General features: G+C 34.8%; 1 protein-coding gene across 26 annotated transcripts; it reads right to left on the bottom strand.

Annotated features, from left to right (window-relative positions):
- Nucleotides 1-1,206: 1,206 nt before the first annotated feature.
- LOC125657938 (phospholipid scramblase 1-like) lies at nt 1,207-25,884 on the bottom strand. 26 transcript variants are annotated; one of them, XM_056149734.1, is made up of 12 exons: nt 19,346-19,406; nt 18,756-18,803; nt 18,030-18,122; nt 15,784-15,816; nt 12,273-12,401; nt 10,938-11,015; nt 9,648-9,787; nt 6,402-6,566; nt 5,901-6,062; nt 5,501-5,545; nt 2,808-2,837; nt 2,221-2,415 (listed from the first exon to the last, which is right to left on the bottom strand). In XM_056149734.1, exons 3-11 carry the CDS (start codon nt 18,103-18,105, stop codon nt 2,808-2,810), a joined length of 858 nt encoding a protein of 285 aa, XP_056005709.1. In that variant the 5' UTR covers nt 18,106-18,122; nt 18,756-18,803; nt 19,346-19,406; the 3' UTR covers nt 2,221-2,415. The 26 variants fall into 26 exon arrangements, with proteins under 26 accessions (XP_056005710.1, XP_048744837.1, XP_056005717.1 ...); XM_048888879.2 differs by lacking the exons at nt 2,808-2,837; nt 18,756-18,803; nt 19,346-19,406 and adding exons at nt 4,988-5,010; nt 25,744-25,884; XM_048888873.2 differs by lacking the exons at nt 18,756-18,803; nt 19,346-19,406 and adding an exon at nt 25,744-25,884.
- Between the last annotated feature and the right edge of the window lie 282 nt (nt 25,885-26,166).

Below are 26,166 nucleotides of genomic sequence, written 5' to 3'. Positions count from 1 at the left end.
CACAGAGTGTAATGTTACGGAACTTCAGTAAAGTTACAAGTGTACACAGAGTGTAATGTTACAGAACCTCAGTAAAGTGTACACAGAGTGAAATGTTAAAAAAGTAACTCAGTAAAGTTACAGGTGTACACTGTATAATGTTAAAAAAGTAACTCAGTAAAGTTACAAGTGTACATGGAGTGTAATGTTACGGAAACTCAGTAAAGTTAGAAGTGTACACAGAGTTTAATGTTAGGAAACCTCAGTAAAGTTTCAAGTTTACACGGAATGTAATGTTACTAACGTAACTAAGCAAAGTTACAAGTGTACACGGAATGGAACCTCGGTAAAGTTATTGTATACAGTTATAGTACTTGGTGTACTTCTTCCCCAGAATCAAGTCACAACTTTCTACAAACTTTGGTAAAGAGGATTCATTTAATTTGTTTGAAACGACTATAAACCTTTTTAAGGGGGGATCGTTTAGAAATAATGGAAGTAGGGTGGGTTGTATAAAAAATCTTTTTAAGCACCATGCACTGAACCTTAAAACCCAAAAACTTAATGAAATCTTCCTTTATAACATTATAATCATAGGTTTAATTAAACCATGAACCCCCCCCCCCCCCCCCCCCCACACACACAGTACAGGTTTTAACTTAGGAATTTATAAAACCCTAAAAATTTTTTTAGCAAAAACCACAAAGATACAATATGTCAAATTAATAAGTAAGCATCTTCATACTCCGAACATTGAAATTCCTTAAAACCAGAACCCCGATGGGATTCCAATTTCTAAATCGAGATATACAGTGTATCAGGAAATCTTTTCAAGAACAAGGCCACAATTTATCAAATCAAAGTGCAAGCATCTTCATGTAGTGAACATTAAAATTTTAGCCAATCATGACCTCTAAGGGCAGAACGAAGCTGCAATAGAAAATGAAAGTTTTACACAGAAATCTACAGGAAATTTCTGCAATAAACCACAATGATAGTTAGTCTAGTAGAAACGTCCATGTGTAGTGTAGGTTCAATTTCTTCATTCCATGACCCTGGGGACAGTGGGGCCACATTAGAAGTTTTACATTTAGTCATAATAATTTTCATCTCTGTATGAGCAAGGAGCCTTAAGTGAGCATTGCGGCCCTTAAGCCTCTTGATAAACATTCTATTCTTTTTCACTCTCAATCAACTCACACTTTAGTAAAAAGACAGAACACATGATGAGAAAGAAAATAAATATTTTATTGTTCTACGATAATTCTATATAAAAGGACAGATCACAACACGTGCTACAGATCTAATATCAAAAGCTACATGGTATTTAAGACCATTAATTGAAAGTTTTTATGCATAAATCATTACATGTATACTTCAAATCAATTTGTATTTCTAAGCCTTGAAATACTTGTATAGTTTGCAGACTACAACATTCACTGAACGGTTTTGGACTCTAATTTGAATTGTTTTCTTCGGACTGAACAGAATGATTCTTATAATACGATTTTCTTCATTGTATCTCCTTAAAACATATAAAACACTGAAATCATAAATTTTTAAAAAAAATCCTCAGTAAAAATTTCAGGGCAAATAAAACACGCGAGGTTTAAAAGACCAAATAAAATAAACAATATGAATATAACAAATGTATAATATTACTGAAACCAAATGAACATAAGTTGATGCATATAAATATGATATATTCTCTTTTATAACATGAGCAAATTGTACAATCAGCTTTGGTCTCTGTATACAAAAACAATGCTGCAGCATGAATATCATAATAATACGATTCGTAATTCTTTATACATGTACACAGGAGGAGGTCAAGACCGTCCAAACAGCTAGGAGAATTATCATATTCCAAATATCATGCAGATAAATCCACAGTTAAACTAAAATAAAAACCAAGATATGTGAATGTGTTAGCTGCATCTTCCACGTAAGAGCTATCTAGTATCCTAGCTTAGTAGCTGAATGACACATCACCAACTCTGTTTCACAGTGCAGGTACCGATACATATTAGCATGTAGTAAGTGCAAAGTCAGTTTTTATGGTTGGGAACTATTATGGTAAAAATTATCAAGTAGCCTAATCTAACACAAAAGACTGAAGGATATCCTTGAATATCTATGACATATTCAAATCATAATACTGATGCCTTATATATATGATGACCAGCCTTGAAATTTTTTAAAGTTACACATTTAAAGAAATCTACCGGGAAATTCTGTGGGATCAATGTAAAACACTAAGAAGGCAGACATAGATTTGTGTAAATAGCAGCATGTCCACTGAGATGGTGAAAAGTTCGACAAGCAGTGGGCGGTCCAGTTTCATAAGTGATGATGGAGATTATAAAATGGCTCAGTACCCTGTGGTCAAGAAAAAACTGGACACAACTCTGCAGCCATCTAGTGGTGGTCGTGTTTCTGGAAAAGAGATGGCCCAAAAAGTTAAAAATAAAAACCCAAAGCATTAGAATTCATCAAAATTCATCAAACAAGAGAAACATTTCGAATTGATAAGGACATGAATCACACACACCATCAATTTGTGCTACTTTTTTTATATGTGGACTTGGATTTTATTTGTGTTTCCAAGTCTTTCACGTGAATGTAGTGACTTCTGACATCTCCACAAAGGAAAGCCGCCAGACAGACAGACACTTGTTAACAAATCAAACATTAAATGCTATTTGATGGAAGTGAAGTTAGATATTTCATTGACAGATATTTTATCCCAGGGTGCTGAGAAGACAACAAGTCCTAACGTGCTACCCAGGGGTGCATGTGTGGAAATCGTACATGTTCAGTATACAAACCTAGTAAGAACCATGCATGCTATGTTTATCCTTCAATTATAAAGTAAAACAAAAACTATTGTCAATGCATGCATTAAAATATACTGAAGACATGGATACATATCATTCTATTTCTTTAATATAGCTAGCAATAAGTTTTCCCTAGTGCTACTGGTTTCGAAAATACCAATTACGAATTTATCTGCCTAACAACAGAAACAACGAATACAAAAATTATATTATCAACCCAGTGCACCACGTTTCCGCAAATTGATATTACATTTCCGCAAAAAATGTTACGATTCCATGATTTTTTTCCTACTATTCTGCAAAAAATATGTCAATACAGTTCTGCAAACATCTTACCTGGAATACAGGTAAATACAAAGCATTCTTACCTGGATTACTTGTAAAAACATAGTATTTCTAAGGCATATTTTATTTTAAAATTCTGACAATACAACATACAGCACTGCATGAAATACTTGCATTCATTCTTTTTTCTAGGCAGTAGCACTACATAAAATGTTCTAAATGGTATATAATAGAGTATTATTGGAATCTGGAATTATTTTAATTCTTAGAATTTATGAAATTGTTGGAAAAAGTCACTAGTCACAACTAACTAATAATATCATGAAACTTTGTAAATTTACATTAGTCACAACTAACCTACCTAACTAACCAAACTTTTGTTTACAAATATTGGGTTGGCTGAAATTTCCACAGTGCATATCTATCCTTGTGAAAATTGAAGTAAATCTGGCAGTTATTTGTAATGTGACAGTTCTACATGCCTGTGTTAGAAGTTGTAATGCACACAAGTTTTCATTTATTTGCATCTTTGTAATCTATTGATGTTGCATTTATTTGTGTCTGTGTCGTTTTATTTTTATTTCTCAATTTATATGACTGGATTTGTTGGACTGGATGGTTTCCTGTCCACTATTAATTCACGTAGGAACAAATAGGAGTTAGTCCTGCAGCGTATATGTATAAATTTTAATCCAAAACATCTTATATGTCTGTTTAGGCACCAAACTTGTACCCCACAGCCCTTAAAAATCAATCAGAAAAACTTCCGTGTTTCATACATTTCACATATACATGTATTCTGTATAAAAAAGTCAAGTTTTCTTTGTCACTTTTGCATAAAGTTGCTGGTGCTGTCAGAGACATGATTTTGATGTAAGTTGTTTGGGGGTTTTGCAACACGTCCATGAATACAAATATATTTGGGTGTGAATAGAATACAAAACTGACATGGGTATAAGTAGACTCTGGCTCATTTGAAGTGCACTTTCCCCCAATATCTGGAGTTGCTGCCCAAATTTGTGGTGGAAACCTAGTCTTAGATTCTGCAGACACACAAGATCTTTTAATCCCGTAAGCTGAACTTTTGGCCACAGGTGAAATGTGGAAACATAATGATAGCTGTATATTTATTTGTGGAAACGTAACAACACTTTTTGTGGAAAAGCGAATATAACATTCAAAATTTGCGGAAAAGTAATACACCCGAAACAGATGAAATAATTATGATCCATTAGCTGAAACAACAATTACAAAAACATCTGTCAACAGACACTTGATTACATGGTAACCAAAACCAAAAGAAAAGATTTCAACATTTACAGTTAAAAAAGATACACGTATCATGCATTGTGTTTCACATTTAGATGGTTGGTGCATATTCAGTGATAGTCAAAAGCAATTCATTCTATTTTAATGCATTTTGTCTAATATATGATTTTTAGAGTTTTTGAAAACTTGAGTTGTAATACTTTCCTTGGAAAGTGATGGTAGCATTTCATTGTTTGGAAGGGTAAAAGGAAAGAGATTTATATTATTCGGTTTGTTGTTAATGTTTTTTCTTTCACTATATGCATGCCATATTTTAATAACTATCAGAATTTTCAAAAGAAATGTATTCAAATCACAGCCATTAGCAGATTATTGTAATAAATAAACAGCAACTTTTTATATTATTTTTAGAACCATTTTATCATTATTTTCAAGAACTTTGCTGCATTCTTAATACAGAAAATCTGATTGCATGATTATATATAGGATAAAACAAGCCCTAGGAGTATTCTCAATACAAAAATTTGCACCAAGAACAAGATAAAATAAGCACTAGCTTTGTTCTAGCAATTTGTAAGGGAGGAAGCCTGATTAAATTTAGCAATAAAACAACTTACACTCAAACATATCCAGATTTTGACTGAACAAATTAAACAAAACAATCATAACACAAAACCAATAACTTTAAATTAAGGTACATTCCCACCTTTAATGCAAATTCTAAAGAGGAAAATGAATAATCAATTAATTTGAATGATCTGCTACAAACAGAATATTAATTATGATACAAAAATTGCATCTAATGGTAATTTGATTCACTAAGTAACAGAACACAGTGAATGAAATAAGACATCTTTTTACCCTAGTATACTATTAGAGCTAGCTATAAGTAATTATACGAGTGAGTGATTATTGCTTACAGTCGTTCTCTAACTGATATGAACATGCAGATACAGGCGTATAGAAATAGTGAATACTCTCATTCTTATATTTTTTTAATTCCAAGACTTTTAAAAATAGGAAATATCCTTTTGCATCAATAGAACAAGCTGTTGCCAGACATTGATCTAATAAACCGGCGACAGCTGGTTCCATCACTTATCTAATTAATCATTTAGTCAGAAACCTACCATTTTATCATCTTTCTTTGTGTTGTTTTCAAAGAACATGAAGTCCTGTAGAAAAGAAACATCAGAAAATCAAATTCAGATCTTAAATGGATTTGACATGTTTCATAGACATCTGCAAAATGTATTGGTAAATTTGACTTCAACAGACATGTATTCAGTGCAAAAAAAAATGATAAAAAAACATGATGTTTTTATCTTATAGACTTTTTTTCAATGATTTTTCAGTTTTAAATCCACATGTAGATTCAGAGCCTATTTACATGTGAGTATAGCTATATCAGTCCTTCAAGGTTTTATTTATGCCATTTGAAGAGATGAATTAAGTTGGGTTTTTTTCTGCAATCACGAGTACATAATACCTTAATATACTGTAGATATATTTAACAAAATGGATACACACCAAGAGGAAGACAGCTCCCAGCAGAGTAGCCTTGACATTAACGTCAAGATCCAGGGGAAATGATATTCCAAAGTTGTCTGCATCAGTGAAGAGCTCCTTACCCAGTCCTGACCACTGCTTAGTGACACGTCCCACATAAGTTTCCTCATCAGGCGCATACACCTTACAAACAGAAAATAAAGGACATCAAACTCGATGTCTCCACATGTTACAGAAAATTCATATCAAACTCGATGTCTCCACATGTTACAGAAAACTCATATCAAACTTGGTGTCACCACAAGTTACAGAAAACTCGCATCAAACTTGATGTCTCCACATGTGTTACAAGAAAACTCACATCAAACTTGATGTCTCCACATATGTTACAAGAAAACTCACATCAAACTCGATGTCTCCACATATGTTACAGAAACCTACATCAAACTTGATGTCTCCACATATGTTACAAGAAAACTCACATCAAACTCGATGTCTCCACATATGTTACAGAAAACTCACATCAAACTCAATGTCTCCACAGATGTTCAGCTGACAGCACGGTCCTTTAATCCTTAGTACGGTCTCCTCGTTGGCATTCTCAATCCTTATACGAGGCTTACACAAACTCCAAGACTGAGTTACATACCCTGCCACCTTCCCAGGGGGCGCCTCCACCGTCACTCTCTAAATAAAGGCAATATCAGCATTTACAAAAAATATGTCATATCTGTTGAAAAATGAATTTAAATCTTTATACAATTCTACAATCTGCAGATCATTTCAGTTACAAATGCACAGAGTTATTGCAAGCAATACATGAATTTGGTTAAAATTATAATATTAAAACTCTCATATTATAAAGAGATCTCTGTATAAAGAATACTTTGAAAATTCCCTGCAATGTCCTTCTTAAAGAAAAAAAGTGATAAGGAATATAGTTTTTCAGGACACAATATAGTCTGAAAATTCTTAGTTATCTAGAAATCAAACACAGAAGCAATGTATGTAGTCACTTCTGAAGGCTGCCATTTCCTCATCTGGAGAGTTACCATCATGTTAAGAGGAAATGGTTTGAAAACACATACACAGGGGTCTTCTACTCCTTAAGGTGTACCAGTGTACCAAGGTTGATGTCTATCAAGCAAAGAGTTCTTAAGATATGGAGTGAACAATATTTTCTATGTCTGAAGCCGTTTGACCCCTACCCTTTGATCTTGTGACCTGAAAATCTGTAGGGGTCATCTACTCAGTATACAAATTTGATGTTTGTCAAGCAAAGCCTTTTCAAAACACTTGGTCTACCAACCGACTGACAGTTATTGACTGACAGGTGCAAAGCAACATGCCCCCTCTTTTTCAAATAGGAGCATTTCCCAAATCTTTGATGATAAAGAATTAAATCCAGAAAAAAGTATTAGGCTTACAACTTTAGTGTGGGAAATCAGCTAATAAAGTAATATCAGTACCAAAAACAGAAAGAACTCCCCATGGAAAATTGTTCTTATCCCAGATATGATTCTTGGATAAATCAGCTAGATGCTATTTCTTCTTTTTTTTTGAAGAGTGCCCATTCTCAAACAGTAACAAATGTTTCCATCTTTGCATTTCCTACATAACACAGTCGTCTTGCACATAATTCCTAAATTTCAAGGATCAGATATAAAAAATATACATATATATAGATGTATATAGCAGATATATACGTGTATATCCCTTCTGTCCTAGCAGTAAACATTTTAACCTCATAAAATTCTGACATATTTTCAGGATGAGTGAAGGTGTTACTTATATGCAGCATTTCTGAAATGCCATTATTCTGTTCTTGGTTGCAATAGTTAAAAAATCTCCATACACTTTAATTTAGACATAAAAATCCAGTCTTATTGTCAGCAACTGACCAGTACCAGATGCTGTCTTTATATAAGCCTTTATACATGTATCTCAAAATTTATTCTTTTCAGCTGTGGTTCCCTATCAAAAATATTCTCCGCTATAAGGAAATTATATTTATTTCATGTTATAAATTTTGTAAGTATAATTTCTTTGTTTATAGTGAAGTTGAATTCACATGTTCTGACTTCAGTTAGATAAGGATTTAAAGAATTCAATGTAGATGTCCCAAGGAATTTCATAGAAGCAAAATTTACTGTATCTAAAACACCTTTCTATCTGACATACAAATATTGAATGCGTATCCTGTAGATTTTACACAACCTTCTGATAAGCCATGAATCACATCCTGGTTCCTTGACCTGTCAGAGATATTTCACCAGGACCTTAACTTTATGGACCTTGAGAGCTTCCTAGTTTCTGTACTTACACTGACGTCAATCTGACAAGCAGATTATTGCTGTTGACAGACTGTACCAGATTACCTGTAGACAACATAGACACCAATAAGTGCCTCACCTAACAATTCAGACTTTATCTAGAGACAAAAATAGCACAATCACAGGCACTCGAGAGTCTGAACCTAACTAGCCTGAAGCAAATACATTCATGAAAAATTCAATAAAAGAAGATTTGACATGTAGTTATTTGGAGAAAAGGTTGATTTAATAACCACCAATGAAAACCCCATCTTCCCGAGTCGAAGGTTTCTAATCCACTCCGCTCCATATAAACCCTAATTGACCGAATAGGTAGAGTAAGACAGGTTAGAAATCCGGTTCTCTGATTGCCCTCATTAGAAGATGCATGATCCAATCCAATCCGAAACATTGTTTTATTATACCGGAAACTCAATCTTAAACAGAAAACCATGCGATTTTTGTCAACTTTGTGATTTCGTTTGCTGTCAGAGGTTAAGTGAAAACTTCGTATTTGAATATCTTTGGCTGAAACTGAATACATGAAGCAAAATGTTGCAGATAATTGTTTAATTGCGAACTTTAGAATAAGTCATGTTGACGCTAAAGATTACTTAAAGTTAAACTAATTTAATTTCCAGGTAGCCATTTTGTGTAGCTATCATTGTTTAAAACGTGCTCTCTGATTAGTCAATAGCATAGGTCAATAAAGTTCATAAATGCATAATGTCACTAGCAAACCCATCTTACTCTGCCTATTTGGTCAAGGGTTTATTATGATGCAAAGTGGATTAGAAACCCTTAACTCGGGGAAACTGTGAAAACCCATGGTGGCTATACTCTAGTTCAGCACTTCATCAGAACCACTAGTGATCTACCAAAAGTGATCTACCAAAAAGTAGCAACACTTCATCAGAACTACTACAGTGACCTACCAAAAGACAAGTGATCTACCAAAAAGTACCAAAACGTTTATCAGAACTGCTGCGGTGACTTACCAAAAAGTAGTACCTGATAACATCAGAACAACTATAGCAATCTATCAAAGAGTAGCAACACTTCACTTGAATCACTACAGTGAACTTTTTATTGGAATAGTAACAACAGTTACTATTCTTTTGAATTGATAGAGCAACATTTGTACATGTACCAGGTATTGTAACTTATCTTACAGGAATTCTGGAAACGATGCAATTTTGTCTTAGCTAATCAAAAGCCATGGTGACCATTTAAAGATACTCTAAAAATTATCAACACTACAGAAACATTTGTAACAGATGTAGTGACTGAGCATGCAGTCAGTCTGGAGAAGAATTAATTGTAACTGTTTACAGACGCTGAGTCGGACAAAAGCTGCTGACAGACAGATGACACACTACTGACACCCAGCCTAGACAACAGCTCCCCCTAGCTTCTCGTCAGGGAACTAAGCCTTGTACGACAGCTCCTACTTTACCTGCAGACAACACGGAAACCAACAGGAGCTACACCTGAGGGGTCTAGACAGGTGGACCACCTCCTGGTTTTGGTTGTTTAGAATCTTCATGTCAAACGGCCTGGAACTTCCACAGCAGTTACGCGTACAGCAGCAAGTATCTAAAAATAAACCGAGTCTACTACATTAGGCGGAACAGGTCAGGCTGTCACATGACAAACAATATCTACTGATCGACAATACAAGAGTCTTGGTCAACCTTTTTCCTTCACCAACCTTCTGAATCAGCCCTGTCGCTATTTGAAATTGACAAATGGAGTAGATAGAAAATAATATTTCAAATAAATAACATGTTTAAAGAACCCACTAATTGGAAACCACATTGTTGACTTTGGTACCCATCAAGCCAACTGAAAATGAAAGCGTTGAGAAGATGTGTTCAGATTAGTACCTCTCAGTAATCTCGTAAGAAAAAAAACAGTCCTTGACAAAAAATGGTCCTCTTGAAAGTTCTTTATTGTCCGCATTGTCGTTAGCTTTATTACATACATTCATAAAATGCTTCCTTTATTGCACATGTCTAAGTAACAGATCATATATATATCTATTGTAAAGTCAGGAACCTACTGAAGGTCAGGTCAAAAGTGGGCACAAATACATCATATCTACTGAAGGCCAGGTCAAAAGTGGGCACAAATAAATCATATCTACTGAAGATCAGGTCAAAAGTGGGCCAAAAAAATCATATCTACTGAAGGCCAGGTCAAAAGTGGGCACAAATAAATCATATCTACTGAAGATCAGGTCAAAAGTGTACACAAATAAATCATATCTACTGAAGGCCAGGTTAAAAGTGGGCACAAATAAATCATGTCTACTGAAGGCCAGGTCAAAAGTGTATACAAATAAATCATATCTACTGAAGGTCAGGTCAAAAGTGTATACAAATAAATCATATCTACTGAAGGTCAGGTCAAAAGTGGGCACAAATAAATCATATCTACTGAAGGTCAGGTCAAAAGTGTATACAAATAAATCATATCTACTGAAGGTCAGGTCAAAAGTGGGCACAAATAAATCATATCTACTGAAGATCAGGTCAAAAGTGGGCAAAAATAAATCATATCTGTTGAAGATCAGGTCAAAAGTGGACTGCAAATTAAGAATATGTACAGCTCATGAGTCTACAGCAGGTCAAAAGTGTACAAGATTTACAGTATCTATAGTGTACTCTACACATAGAATATTGTGTCTCAGATCTAGAGCACACATCTTTTACAGAATGGTACACTTCTGTTTCAGTACACTTACCTTCCACAGCATGGAAAACTCTCTGTCCCATAGAATTCAGAATCTCATATTTGTTGTTTGTCTCAAATCCAGTAAATGCTGAAAATTGAAAGAAGACAGGTTTATACCTACAGATTTATCATATAACCTAAAGATTGATCATATATTGGGTAATTTGGGTGGCAGGAATATTTAGCAGATTTTTTACAAAAAAGAAATTTGAAATCGTAGCACTTATTTTTTTTTTTTTTTTTTTTGGTCAATTTCATTTAATTAGCATATCAATTATAATAGAAATATTGGTGCTTTTACTTTTGGCAAATTTTCATCCACCAAAAAAAAAGCCAACATTTCCGTTAAATGCCAAAATTTACCGATATACGGTGCCTTATAGTTAACATTACAAGAATCATAAGCACTGCAGGTTGTGACCATGACACCTTGTGAGACCTTGACCTCCAGGGTCTGATACTCACTGAGATATAATATTTCTATAAGATTTTATGAACTGAAGAGATAGAACAAAATAGCAATTTTCCTCTACAGTGTAACTTCACAAAAACATAGGTGTCCTTGTGTCATCACAGAAACATAGGTGTCCTTGTGTCATCACAAAAACATAGGTGTCCTTGTGTCAGCCAAGCAGTGCAAGTATGCACTCTCAATGAGCGAATCTACAACTGGCCTAACATTAAACTCTTAATACATACAGTTCTTGAACATCTAATGGCATACAGTAAATGGTAAAACTTTGGGGGTGAATAAAGTTTCAATGTGTCAAGGTGAAAATCCACCTTTAGTAAACTTTTGCTTTAAATGACAGTAATGATATGTAACTTTGACTTCATTGTAATTCATTGCTTCTATTTCTTTGAGTATTTGAATCTACTACCTTTGCTCCCCCTTTTAATTACTTCTTTTTACTCTCTGACATACTTTCCAGAGCATCTGCTTTCTTTTTTGATGTACATGTATGTGTTTCAACTTTCTATTTGATTTACCTCTCAGAGCTTTTACTTTCTGTTTCATCTTCCTTCTAGTGCCTCTACTTTCTGTTCGACCTACCTTCCAGTGTCTTGACTTTCTGTTTGACCTACCTTCCAGTACCTCTACTTTCTATATGACCTACTTTTCAGTACCTCTACTTTCTGTTTGACCTACCTTCCATTAATTGCCTTTACTTTCTGTTTGACATACTTTAAAGTGCCCCTGTCTTTTCAACCTACCTTCCAGTGCCTCTACTTTCTGTTTGACCTAACTTCCAGTGCCTCTACTTTCTGTTCAACCTATACCTTCCAGTGCCTCTACTTTCTGTTTGACCTACCTTCCAGTGCCTCTACTTTCTGTTTGACCTACCTTCCAGTGCCTCTACTTTCTGTTTGACCAGCAGCTGATCCACCTGAGCCAAGTATTCCAGCCCTTTAGGACAGTTGGCGGGGACCTGAGTCGGTGCTTGCATCCAGCCTCCTGGAGCTCCTGGCATAGCTGATTGAACAAATGGGTCATAGAATTAATTATAGCTTATCTATTCACATTATACATATTGTATAAATCATATTTATACTATAAATATTTAATTGTTTATTCTACACTTTCATAACACATTCAATGCATGCAATGCATCTTAAAAGTTCTTAATAATACTCCCAACCTAAAATTAATGAATGTGGTTTTAGAGGCTATTTAGTAACCATTTTACAAGATTTGTGCAATTTAGGCAATAACAGAGGTAAAATGGAAGCATGTGTAGTGCCCCTTGGTAGAGATTGCAGGTCTGTGTGTACAAATCATGAACAAATTTCAGAACTGTTTTAACATGACATGGTGGTGTAGCATATCACTGGCAGTATTTACACCAGCAGCTTACTTGGCTTCACTAATCTTGGCTGAGATTTTGCTTGGCCGAATATTTGGACTGACGCCATCATTGAATCTCAGAGCAGTCCTTCATAATTCACTGTCAGCTTAAATTCGGCCGGTTCTAGCAATGTGAACTTAGGTGACTCTGCTGTTTGCTTCATATAAGTGATTTGACTGTTATACTAACTCTCTATCACTATCAATTTTGCATTGCTTACCATGAAAATCCCAAAATGAAAATAGGCACTAAATTTCCCGTTTAAATGATGACTTCCATAGCACAATATTTAATCTCCTGAAATTGAAGAGTTCCTAATATTGTCTGTTATGATATCAAAATACTGATTGATATACATGATATTATCTCCACATACCTACTTGTATAATTGCTAATTTAGAAAACAAATTATAAAAACTCTTTAATTTCAGAAGATAATTATTATTGTGCCATAGAAGTCCTCATTTGAACCAAAAATTTAGTGATAATTTATCTTACTAGTATGGAATTTACATACTTAGACGGTGAGTAATGCAGAATTAACAGTGATACCGTGTGATGGTGATAGTGTCCGTATTCTTGTCGCCTCTCATTTTCAGCCCTCACCGCTGGCTAGCAGATAGTGGAAAGGTGAGCAATATGTAAGCTGTCCTCTGCCAGTATATAGCTTCTCCACAGCAAGTCCTATGTGATGCCTCCTCATGGAAACAGATGCATACTGGGCACCATTTGACCCTAGGCTGACTTCACAAGGGCAAGTGGTTGGCCGAGGTTGCCATAAATCACCTTACTCTCAATCCAAACCCGAGCAAATGGAGCTCGTGAGCAAGGGAACTGTCAACTAAGTAAGGAGACCCCTCCAGAAAACCCTTGGTCCTCCTGGTTGGGGGTTGGATCTTGGTTAATTAACATCCCATTCAAGGAAAAACAATATTGCTACAGAAACCAATGACATTAGAAATTCAAATCAGATTGGGGCAGAGTGGTGTGGAGATTGTCGCTGCCTTTTGTATCTCCTGGGATGGAGAGAACTAAGTGTTAAGTCACCATTCCTTAATATCCTTTCTTTCCCTGGACACATAAGTTTAATATTTAAAGTTGACTAGATATCAGGAAATATACATGCTCAACGTCGTTGCATGGTAAAGTGGGCTGCACTTGCACATTTAAGATTCGCTTCTGTGCAATGGCCAAGGGCAGGCATATTTTCCAATATTCATATTTAGTTAATAACTCTTTTTCTTGCATAGTTTTCAAATTCTATGCACTTTTAATCCAAGAACCATACCTTTGTTTACATTTTCAATTACAGACGCAGTCTTTATATGCACTTTCTGTAAACAGAGGGAATGTCACCATCACCAAGTATTGTAAGCAACTGTTATGTCACAATTGAGTTAAAGTAGTCCCCAAGCAGTAAGGGCTTTTATGGCTCAGTTAAAGCCCAGGTACTATTTATAGATATAATAATTAACACAATCCACACTCATTTAAGTAAGCAGCACACAGGGTTAACATTGGATTACACTGTACTCTGGTTTCAACAATTTAAAAAAAATACAGTTTTGTTGAATGGAAACATCAACTAATGTTCTTTCATGAGACAAAAATTGTATAATGTTGTTGATCACTGGATTACATGGCTAAGCACAACCAGGAAAGCAATAAAAATTGGTATCTCAACGAAAACTGATGAAACTACAGTATTTTTTTTTATCTTAGCAGTTGGAGGTTACTCCAACACTCAAACAAATTAGTTACAAGAACCTAAAACTTCATCTACATCAATCAATTTGTCACCAGAAAACCACCGCTATTTAAATAAATCTTACATATGAGGAGCAGTCAAGAATAACCCAGAGTTGTTAATTTATCTCTTATGATTCAGTCGACATATTAAAAAACAAACAGCATGGATAGATCACGCGCAGATTCCCGTAAAGTGATATCATCAAGTGTGAGATCATTTCTAAATCATGAAAAACAAAATATATACGAGTCTGAATGAAAGTATCTATACCTATCAGTTATCTATTGAATACAGTCGAGATCGCACTTCAGTGTCGATGAGTTGTAAATAGTCAATACAAATCAAAATGATCATCAACCTGACAATTTCATCAATTTTTGTATAATTCAAAACTAACCATTATTTCTACTGACGAATGTAACAAATTATACTCAGGAAATATTCCACTTTTTCAAGGAGTTCATAAAGAATTCTAATATTCCAATTCTTAACAATAATTCCTCTAAATTTGACCATTCTATCATTTAGATACAATGTCTAAGAATCATGAATACATGTACAACTCTCAGTTAATTTTGACTGACCCTTGCCGTTACTACCTGTTGAAAGCTACTCGTATTCAACAATCACATACTTGTGAAAGGAAATATAGCAGTTTTGGAAGTATATAATCATAAAAAAGTTCTAGAGTTTTTAATTTCTTATATACCCATCAAGGTTTTGGTTTAGATATTGTTGATTTCACAGAATGTAGTCCAATATTCCGGGTCACCACACTGTGATTTTCTGATTCCGTATCAGTATTCTCTGAAACTGATGACGTCACAATGCATCAATGCAACGTTTTTTGTAGATAATATTGATCGCGTCACAAACAGAACAGCGTATTTCACTGCATGTCTGTGTTTTTGATAATTCGGATTACATTTATTATCTTATATAAAATATGGATTAAAATACACATAAGGGGGCCGGTATACAATAAATTTATCATTACTAAAGTAATTGATCCAAAGAGTTAAATCACGTTGACAGACACGGATCATCAGATCAAACTCAACGTTTCGCACCTCGTTTGATGATCCGTGCCTGTCAACGTGATCCAACTCTTTGGATCAAGTTACTGTAGTTATTATATACATGTATTGTAAAACACACAATAAATAACCCCTACTTTAATCACTCGCTATCATTTGTAAGTTATTATAACTCAGCAGTAAGAAACATACAGCCCATGCATGATCACACTTATACACTACCTGGATGTACGGGAAATAAATTTGTGAAACCATCTGTCAAACAAATCAAACTCATTCAACACAATATCTACATATAAATATACGTGTTTGTATACAGGTACATTTTGCCACGAAAAGAGACGTTTTTGGCCACACTCATTGAAAAAATATTTGGTCATGTTTTGAATTCACCCATTGTCATGTTTTGCTACATTTGGGGGGGGGGGGGGGACATACCCCTAGGTAATAAATGTACAGAAAAACATTCTTATAGTGAAGTGCTGGAGAGAAACAATTTTGATTCATTATAAACATACTTTGTGAAATATCTTAGACTAATAACTTTATAATATGTTACAGGGAATTAAAATTACTTTTCTCCAAGCATGAATTCATTATAAGCATATTCACTGTAACCATATTTTACTGAATTATAGATTTACTTATAAATTTATGAGATGATATTAGGTTGACATATCAATTTATTACATAAAAATAAGCAATCAACTGACAAACTGTTGCAGTACACAGTATGATGTGAAAAAGTTATCATCTGCCTGTCAGTTGATCAATAATGCAGTTTCCATTGAAAAACAAATAATTTAGCAATATTCGAACATTTAATCATCTTACTGCAAAAATCGTGATATCACTGCTAGCAGTTTGACAGGTACTAAAAATATATACATTCATTTCACCAAAATGAAAGCTTACAGTACCCAATTTTACATATGTGTGCATACAGCAAAGACCAATTAGAGCAAACCTTACAATTGAGAGGCAAAGTTTGTCACCAAGACAGCGATTTCTTTGTTGTTGTTGAAAAACGCCACTTTGTTGTATACATCAGAAAATATCTTGGATGGGCAAAGAAATTGAAATAGACATCACACTAAAATCTTATGCTTGAATACCATAATATAAATAAAATTAAATTTGTTCATTGAGGATATAAGCATACTGCATGCATATGGACGAAAATATAGTGAAGGCAAAATTTCTGTGTTTTATGAAAAGAATATCAGCATCCCTGATGGCAATGATTAAGGGGCCACTGAAGGAATGCCCTTCTTTGAACACTGAGAAACAGAAATACAGTAATGGAACAAACACCCAGTGATCTTGACCCCAGGGGTGCAGGAGTCCTAAAATTTACAATTTATGTCTCCTTTGTTCCAATGATTCTTCATACCAAATTTGAAAGAATTGGAATGGTAGTTATCAAGAAGAAGTTAAAAACATTCTATTGTTTACACATTTAATAAAGTTCTGACCATTTTTCTCTGCCCCACCCCAATACCATAACCCCTACCCCTGGGATCATCAAATCTACAATTTTGGTAAAGGACTACCTGCTCTTTCTAAATATCCATTTAGTATCAATAGAACTGAAGAAGATGTTTAAGTGTTTTACACATAAACACTATATACCAAGTTTGGCCCCGCCCTGGAGTCAGAACCCCTGCCCAGGGGATAATGAAATATTCAATTTTGGTAGAGGCCTTCCTGCTCTACATCACTATGCATTCAGGTTTTCTTAGAGATGTGCAGTTGTAAAAATAATTTTTGAAAATTGGTCAATTTTTACCCCCTTTTTTTTTTTTTTTTTTTTTTTTTTTTTTAGATTTTTAGATTAGGAGAAAGGAGTTAAAAATACAGTGGGGGCAAAATTTCCATGTATACAATAATTAAGGAATATCAGCATCCCTGATGGCAATGATTAAGGGGCCACTGAAGGAATGCCCTTCTTTGAACACTGAGAAACAGAAATACAGTAATGGAAGTAACACCCAGTGATCTTGTCCCCAGGGGTACAGGAAATGAAAAATGTTCAGTTGTTAACGCACAACAGACAACGAAGGACGCAGACCAATTTAAACATGATGACTAACTTACTGACATTTATTCAGGAACATGATGCACTATTCATTTATTCGCAACCATTATGCCATGTGCATTATCATGAGCTTATAATGTCTCTCTGTTATAAATTTACAACAAATATCTGGGAACTTGATCATCAGTGACATTGATTTATCATTGACCTTGACTAGGCTCAGGTCACAACATATTGGCTGGGCATAGGCAACCTTTGTGTTGGATGTGAGCTTCGAATGTTTCTCCACCATGGACAAACTCTAATGATGAAGGACGGACAGAACAGATGTATGAATGGTGGATATGGCAATTTCTAATACCCACAAAACTTTGTTTGCAGATGGGAGAGTGATTAACAGAATTCAGGGTTAGTTTTAACTAGTCCCTACCTGCCGCGGCTGGTTGGGCCTGAACTGGTGCCCCAGGCTGCCCTCCTCCTGCCATCTCAGCCTTTGGATACGACATCGTCAATCACTTTAATTCTGTTAAAGGTAAATCAGCATTAGATTACTCAAATCAACATGGCATCTTAAAATACTTCATCTCTGTTTAAAATAAAATTATAAAGAACTCCATAAGCCTAATGTCTTCAAACATTCACCAAGGTTGAACAATCAAAATGAAATTTTCAAAAATGAAAAGTTTACATCAAGATTCCTCCCCAATCTAAATGAAAATGAGTGTTTGGACCTCTAATTAAGGCTGCACCAAATCCCTCCCCAATCTAAATGAAAAGAGTGTTTGGACCTCTAAGGCTGCACACCTCTGTCAAGGTTCCCGACCTCTCTTCCACTGCTGCACTATATTTCAAACACAGATTACTCCCACAGCTTACTCTGTTCTTCTCCAAGTCATCAAACTCATGCTTAATTGTGAAAATTTAAATGAAATCCATGCCAATTGTTTTTATTCAATCTTGTCCACAAATAAGCACACCCGCAATATCGCATGCACACAACGGACCGAACACTTCCTTGTGAAAGGTAACTCCCAATCACTTGTTAACTTGTCAATAGAACTGAAAATCTACATAGAAAACTTGTTTCATAACCCTACCAATACTAGCAGACCTAAAACAAATACACAGAAAAAACAAAATGGACAAAAATTGTCACCTCTTTAATTGATGTGGTTGTCAAACAGCTTCTGAATAAGACATAGATCTGTCAATGTGAAAATGAAAAATTAACTCAATATCTTTAATAACAAGGAGATAGTAAAACTGAGCAGGGTTTGGGATGGGATGATAATGCTGTTAATATAGCGAGTTCACATCCCTTTATATATATACTTAATGATAACCACAAACTACAGCCAATAATTCTGTGTGTTAAGTCACCAGCTTCCTGTGTGACAGTCAACAGGTTCCTATAAGAAAATCCGACTAATGAAGTAGAATATGACTCCACAAACAAATAGGTAAACCTTTCAGCCAGGAGATCGCAAAATGTATTTTTCCTGATTTTTTGGACAAAAATATAAGTAAACAATGAGGTGTACAGTAGCATTGAGAGTCTTCTTGTCAGTCTATACAAACAAAACTGATCAAGTCAAAACTCTAATGGTGAATATTTCACACTTTTGATTAGTAAAGAAATCTGGTAATCACCAATACACTCATCAGACCCTCATTTAATTAGTTTCTTTAAGTTAATAATTCTCAAAGTCTAATGAACAATATTTTGCAATGACATGACCCACATACCTTTGCAGAGATCTATTTAAATATCCCAACTTTTCTTTTTTTGTGTGTGTGACGCTTCCCCAATCAATATTTGCGTGAGTGGACGAGATTAAACGTCACAGTGTTTGGGACTGTTACTTAGTACATAAGAACACACCAGCCATTTGTATATTGAATTATTATTAGAATCTTCTCATAAAAAAATTCCCTATTCAATAAAACAACCTTCACTTAAAGGTCACTTAATGGAATGACTACCATCAGATATTGATCTTTGAGAGAATCACTGATTAAGTTTAAAACATTATAAAGGAATCCTCACCCTTTAACAATGATTACAAGATCACCGATGCTAATCAACCCTGTAATGTCATGGTGAAGACTATTTCAAAATTTCAAAATGAGATTTACTGCCAGAAACATGAGAAATGAAATATAGGAACTTCACAATATCACATATTTTGTCTCATGTTTCATCTTATGAACTATCATTTACATTGATAATAAAGGATGAATAGAAAACAGCACACCATCAATTGATTACTTTCAGTGGGTTTTTTGTCCAGCATATCTAGATAAACACAGAGAGATTGATTCTGGGTTCCCTCTAATAGTCATTCACATCAAACAAAACTATATCTTCTAAATAAATAGATGTTAAAATTACATACAATTCTTCAATAAATCAATACATGAGCTACAAATAAGGATCTCTCTCTCTCTCTCTCTCTCTCTCTCTCTCTCTCTCTCTCTCCATCATACAATTAATCCTGTTAAATATAAACATTTATTACAGAGAGGGGAAGGGTTCGGACCTACAATAAATGTACTGAGGCTTGGTGTCCATCAAAAATTCCCTTTGATTTAATATTTATTTGTTTTATACAATTTTGAGATATTTCCACACCTACTAAGACATTAAAAGCTGGACATCCAGACAAGATTTTTCAGGACATTTGAAATGTACAACCAGTAGCCCAATGCATTGTATTGTAGGGGGCATAATAATTACAGTCTCAACCAGCACGCATTAGAAATTCCACTACCTAGAAGATCACAGAGTCTCAACCAGTACACACTAGAAATTCACTACCTAGAAGATCACAGAGGTTCAACCAGTACACACTAGAAATTCACTACCTAGAAGATCAGAGTCTCAACCTGCATGCACACTAGAAATTCCACTGGCTAGAAGATCACAAAGGCTCAACCAGCAAACACTAGAAATTCCACTGGCTAGAAGATCACAGTCTCAACCAACACACACTAGAAATTCATTACCTGAAAGATCACAGAGGCTCAACCAGCACACACTAGAAATTCACTACCTAGAAGATCACAGAGTCTCAACCAACAAACACTAGAAATTCCACTGGCTAGAAGATCACAGTCTCAACAAACACACACTAGAAATTCACTACCTAGAAGATCACAGAGGCTCAACCAGCACACACTAGAAATTCACTACCTAGAAGATCACAGAGGCTCAACCAGCACACACTAGAAATTCACTACCTAGAAGATCACAGAGGCTCAACCAGCACACACTAGAAATTCCATTGGCTAGAGGATCATAGAATCTCAACCGGCACACACTAGAAATTCCCCTGGCTAGAAGATCACAGTCTCAACCAGCACACACTAGAAATTCCACTGGCTAGAAGATCAGAGTCTCAACCAGCACACACTAGAAATTCAACTGGCTAGAAGATCACAGAGCCTGAATCAGCATCATTCCTAACATTGAAGGACTGGTATCTTTTACAACAAGACATTCTAGCAGTCTCCTCATTGAAAGCTTTCAAATGTCACTTGCACTCAACATGGGTATGTTTCATTTTTGTTCTATTTAACCATTTTATAACCATATTCTAACCATGCACCACACAATCATTGGTTAGATATAACTTTCAACATTAGAAAGATGACCAGCTTACTATTACAATGAAAAACACCAAAGTGCACACAAAGAAAACAAAGTCAGTTGAAACAGAACTAAAGACAAAGACACCTGGACATGCACGAGTGTCTTCACTGAGATTGCAGACCTCTGTCAAAGGCTCCTAAATCTCTCTTGATCTGTGAATGCTCTGATCCAGTCAAAACCTCACCTTATGTGGAAATCTTCATATCATATTGACCATAGATAAACACACACACACATAAACATATCGATATATATAAATAAATGCAAGAACATAACAGAAAACATTAACCTCCCTCCTCATTGGATGTAATAAATCACTGCATTTATATCCTCTCAGGTAGGATTGGTTTGACAAATACTCTCCATATATAAGAATGTAGAGGTATTGGTAGTACAGGGGTGGATCAACAAAGTTTTTGAGGAGGTTTGGATTTTATAAAGGGTGAAAAGACTTGAAGGCAGATGTTGATAATATTTCTGATTTTATATATCATATATACATGTATATATATATATGTGACCAAAGTATATTTTGATTGTGAAATTACTTGTTAATATTGTACCAATCTAATTAAAATCAGATTCTATGATCCGTTCATCTACTATCGCTACACATAGTTAGCGATATTAGATGAGCGGATCCTAGGATCTAATTTTAATTAGATTGATATTGTACCTATTGAGTATGATTATACATCATGTCAACACTCAGCTTTGTCTTGTTGATCTTTACCGATGATCACGAGTTACCAGGGTTAAACATGGTTCCCACATTGGGAGGATTAGTAGGGACTGAGCTGAAGGATGAGAGATTTAGACCAAATGAAACATGAGGCAAGAACTATTCGAGGTACAGGGATATTTTCTAGAGTGGAAAAAGTTACGATTAGTTAAGGGAGTTTTCTACAGAATGAGTGATAGCTGGGGGGGGGGGGGGGGATGGAAACAGTATTACACAGCTATATCATATTGGTATTAAAGCATGTCTGCAAGTCATTGATTATACTTCAAAATATGCAGTACCTGGCCATAAGTGAGTCATCATTTCATTTTTTCACTGTATATTTCATTGAAAATGCCTTTTTTTTTTTAAAGAAAAAAATCGTTGCAACTTTATTTGTCGCTCATTCTTGTGGATATGATATAATGGAATTCTGAATAGTTTGTAATTTCTTCACATAAGTTTATCTGAAGCTTTATGGTGATAATAATCCGCCAAATGTGAAATTGAAATTTTACAGCACAGTTTGTTAAGAAATTGTATTATTTTGAGGTTAGAAATTTTGCCTTGATGATTTCATAAATTATTTTTAATGTTCAATGTATCACATTGAATTTGCTTAGCATCCTAAAGGGGGGGGGGGGGGGGAACTATTCTGCATACTTATACATATGGAAAAAATTATGGAAATTGGACTAATATTTACCTCACAATAATTTTTTCTTTTCTGGAAATGGATTTTTCAATCAACTATACGTATAGTGAAAAAATTGAAAATGATGACTCTTTAAAGGTCAAATGAAACGATATTCTGAAGAATTGAGTTATGTTTGGGATTTAATTCATTAATCAAGCTTTATTAAACAAGAATTCATTTTTGAATTTTATTTCAAAGCAAGATAACGTCATAACAGCTGATCAAATGTACTCGATCAGGAAAATGATCTTTGACGATCGCGGCTTATCTTGATCCCTTGCTGATGACATCAAAATGACCCACTGTATTGTAAACAACCATATACTTATAACATGGTATTTACTGCATAGCTTTGAAAAATGCCACAGTGTGCTGCATTTAATTGCAGTGTTAGGTCTCAGAAGGGGATCATGATGGCCATGTACCTCTTCCCAAGGGATCCCAAATTTAGAAAAAATGTGTACAAAAGCCTCCGACACGATGGATTTGTTGCCATGAACAGTCACAAACACTGCACATCAGTACATCCGTCAGTAGTCAAACAATATGGACACAAATGGATCAATTTAAAATCAAACACTGTGCAAATCATTTTTTGATTTTCAAAAGACTGAAACAAATCAACATAGAAATTAAAATCAAACACTAAAGTAAAGTGAAGAGCACTGTAAGTAAGTAAAAATGTAAATACACAAAAATTTATTATTATAATAACAAAAACACACCCTATCAATGAATGTAAATTTTGATCTGCATTACAAACGGTATTTGTATAATTTCATGTTTATTATAAATATGTGTAATATAGAGCTCTACACTCGTATCCCAATAGTATGTAACTTTTATTTTCTTATTATTGATTATAAAATTTAGTCAAATTAAAACTGTAAATAAACCTTTCATTCTGAAATTCAAAAAGAAAACCATGAAGTATCATTCAGAAATTATAACTTATATTTCATATACTCTATCAGTACTGATAACTGAACATGTTTATTAAAAAACAAATTCATAACAAATAAGATTTGAACAGGTATATAAAGTGAGAAAGTAAAAACAATATTAAGGATGTATGGGACTGATACCAGAGTAATTAAAAAATCCTAAAAATGAGTGAAATAGATAGTATTGTACTCATTTTATCGAAAAAAGACATTTTTTAGATAGGTTCATGAGTTCGTTTCCATGGTAACGAACATCAAAGATACCCTTGCTGGAGACATTATAATTTACTGAAATTTACTATTTGTCTAAAAGGGGGTATGGAACTGACGATTTGTGAATTTTTTACTTTTGGGACATACGAGGAAACACCAGGTGATTATGAAGAACCGTGAACCAGTACAACAGGTGACATCCGTCATACATTACCACATTTGAGGTACTCTACACCTATGAAAATATTTCAACACAACCTCATTTGTGATTATTCGTATCAATAGGGAAATGGGATTACCATTACTGTTTTTAGACTTTTTTTTATTACAAATCATCATCAATGAAATGTACACAAGTTAATATGTCTTCTAATCTTTTTAAAATAATATTAAGCTTCAGTATCTGTATGATCACATGGAGTCTTGAAATCCACAGGCACCTGAAGTATGGCCACTACTACCTCCCCCCCCCCCCCCCCCCCCCAGTCGAAAATGCATTAAAATACACCATTTTAAATCAATCTTTTAAAAATTTCCTTCGGGAAGCAACCCCCCCAATGGGAGAGGGGTTAACCCCCTCCCTAGCTGCAATAATGTAGCCCTCTCTGATTTTTTTTTTTTTTTTTTTTTTTTAGGGAGAGGGCTACAACTCCTTAGGATCTCCGTAATGGTGCAAATGCGGTAGTGATTCACTCCCGCAACATTTGCGCTCATTCTAAACATTTCCTGACTTTCTTTACGTAAATAAAATGATATTCTATGTTTCTTAGTCAATATTTAAATTTACAACCTGCAACTTTAGATTTGTGAGGCTCTATTCTACCTTTTTCAACAATTTCGATAAATTCCAATTTCTCGATTCATATTTGTGCGCCATGTTTGAGGTACTGAAGTTTCAACTTCCGGTTGTCAAGTCATTTGCATATGCCATATAAGGTAGTATTTACATCAATGGACAAGTATGGAGGCGAAAGCTATTTCGTCGGTATTGAAAAGGTTTGAATTTACTATCAAGTTAAAAACCAAACAGCAGAGTGTAAATTCTTTCTGCAACAATATGATTTTCCTTTCTTTGTCGAAGTGGCTCGAGTAACTACAATTTCGCGCTGATTGTCAATGTTTAGGCTTTTCATTAGATCCACCTACGAGATCTCGCGATAACAAGCATGGCGGAGCAGACGAAGAATTTTGCATGCTGTACATTATATTTAATGAAAAACACCTTTATTAGACATGCCCGAGCACAAAGTTGGTACTCCTTTTGGTGTAAACAACATTTGGGACTAATACACAGAGTTTATTATCGGTTATTCATAAAATTATTTTGCACCATTACGGAGATCCTATGGAATTGTAGCCCTGTCCCGAAAACGTCAGAATAAAAAAAAATTGGATAGGGCTACATTATTGCAGCTACCCCCTCCCATGCCACCATCACCCCCCCCCCCCTCCCTTCAGCCCTTTGGGCTTCAAACCAACACCCCAAACCCCTAATCCGAGATTCCTCTGACTCTAACCCCCGCTTTTTTCGCACATGTCACAATATAAAAGCGGGGGTTAGAGTCAGAGGAATCTCGGATTACAAACCCCCAGAGTAAGGTCTAGATCCGCCACTGGCAACGGTGCTCAGTTTATACCTGCTTAATTCTTGAAATTCAATCAATAGCAATGTGAAAATAAAACAGATTACACACTTCATGAAGAAAATTGCAAATGGTATGGGGAAAATTTTTGACTTGAATTACATGTATACACATATAAATAAGTATACAGTAGATCTACGTATTACCACAAGAGCCTACCAATTATTGGCCCATCGTCGTTATAGGCCAAGCTAGCCTTCATTTGTACGAAGTTCTGCGAAAAATTAGTTGATGATCATTTGATATAAAGCAGATTCAAACGGCATTTCCTTACCTACAGTAGAAGACACTGGGCAACGCCTATACAACTTTCTTGCCGTAGATAGACTACCACTGTTTATATTCAGGGCGATTGTAAAAATTCAATTCGAATTTGGATTACGGATGGATCTTTTTCTTCCGGTATGCCAAGCCTGAGTCAAGCGGCATAAACTAAAACATGGTAAAATGTGAAGGTCTAGTGAAGTTAGGTGTATGAATTTAAAAAAAATCGTCATTAAGAGATAATTAGTGGTAATTATAGATAGTGGATTCTTTCTGACCAGCCCACTACATGCAAAATATGTCAATATGCAACTGAGATAGTTTCATGTTGACAAGTGACTTATTTATGTTAACAAACAAGATATTATGTTGACATGCAAGTGTTATATATATATATATCTTTTTTGGAGAATTTGATAATATTATGTTTACA

This window comes from Ostrea edulis, chromosome 9, assembly GCF_947568905.1.
Source record: "Ostrea edulis chromosome 9, xbOstEdul1.1, whole genome shotgun sequence".
In the NCBI taxonomy this organism is placed as follows: domain Eukaryota; kingdom Metazoa; phylum Mollusca; class Bivalvia; order Ostreida; family Ostreidae; genus Ostrea; species Ostrea edulis.
The sequence above is the reverse complement of the archived record's forward strand: the minus strand, read 5'-3'. Positions and strand labels throughout refer to the sequence as shown.

Excerpts from the sequence above, each read along its gene's own strand:
- LOC125657938 (XM_048888873.2), bottom strand. The coding sequence starts at position 18,105 with ATGTCGTATCCAAAGGCTGAGATGGCAGGAGGAGGGCAGCCTGGGGCA. Across the intron at positions 6,063-6,401 it reads GTGGAGACATTGAGTTTGAT|GTGTATGCGCCTGATGAGGA; the intron begins GTGAGTTTTCTG and ends TCTGTTTGTAAG. Across the intron at positions 2,838-5,500 it reads CAAAGAAAGATGATAAAATG|GATAAACATAGCATGCATGG; the intron begins GTAGGTTTCTGA and ends TTATAATTGAAG.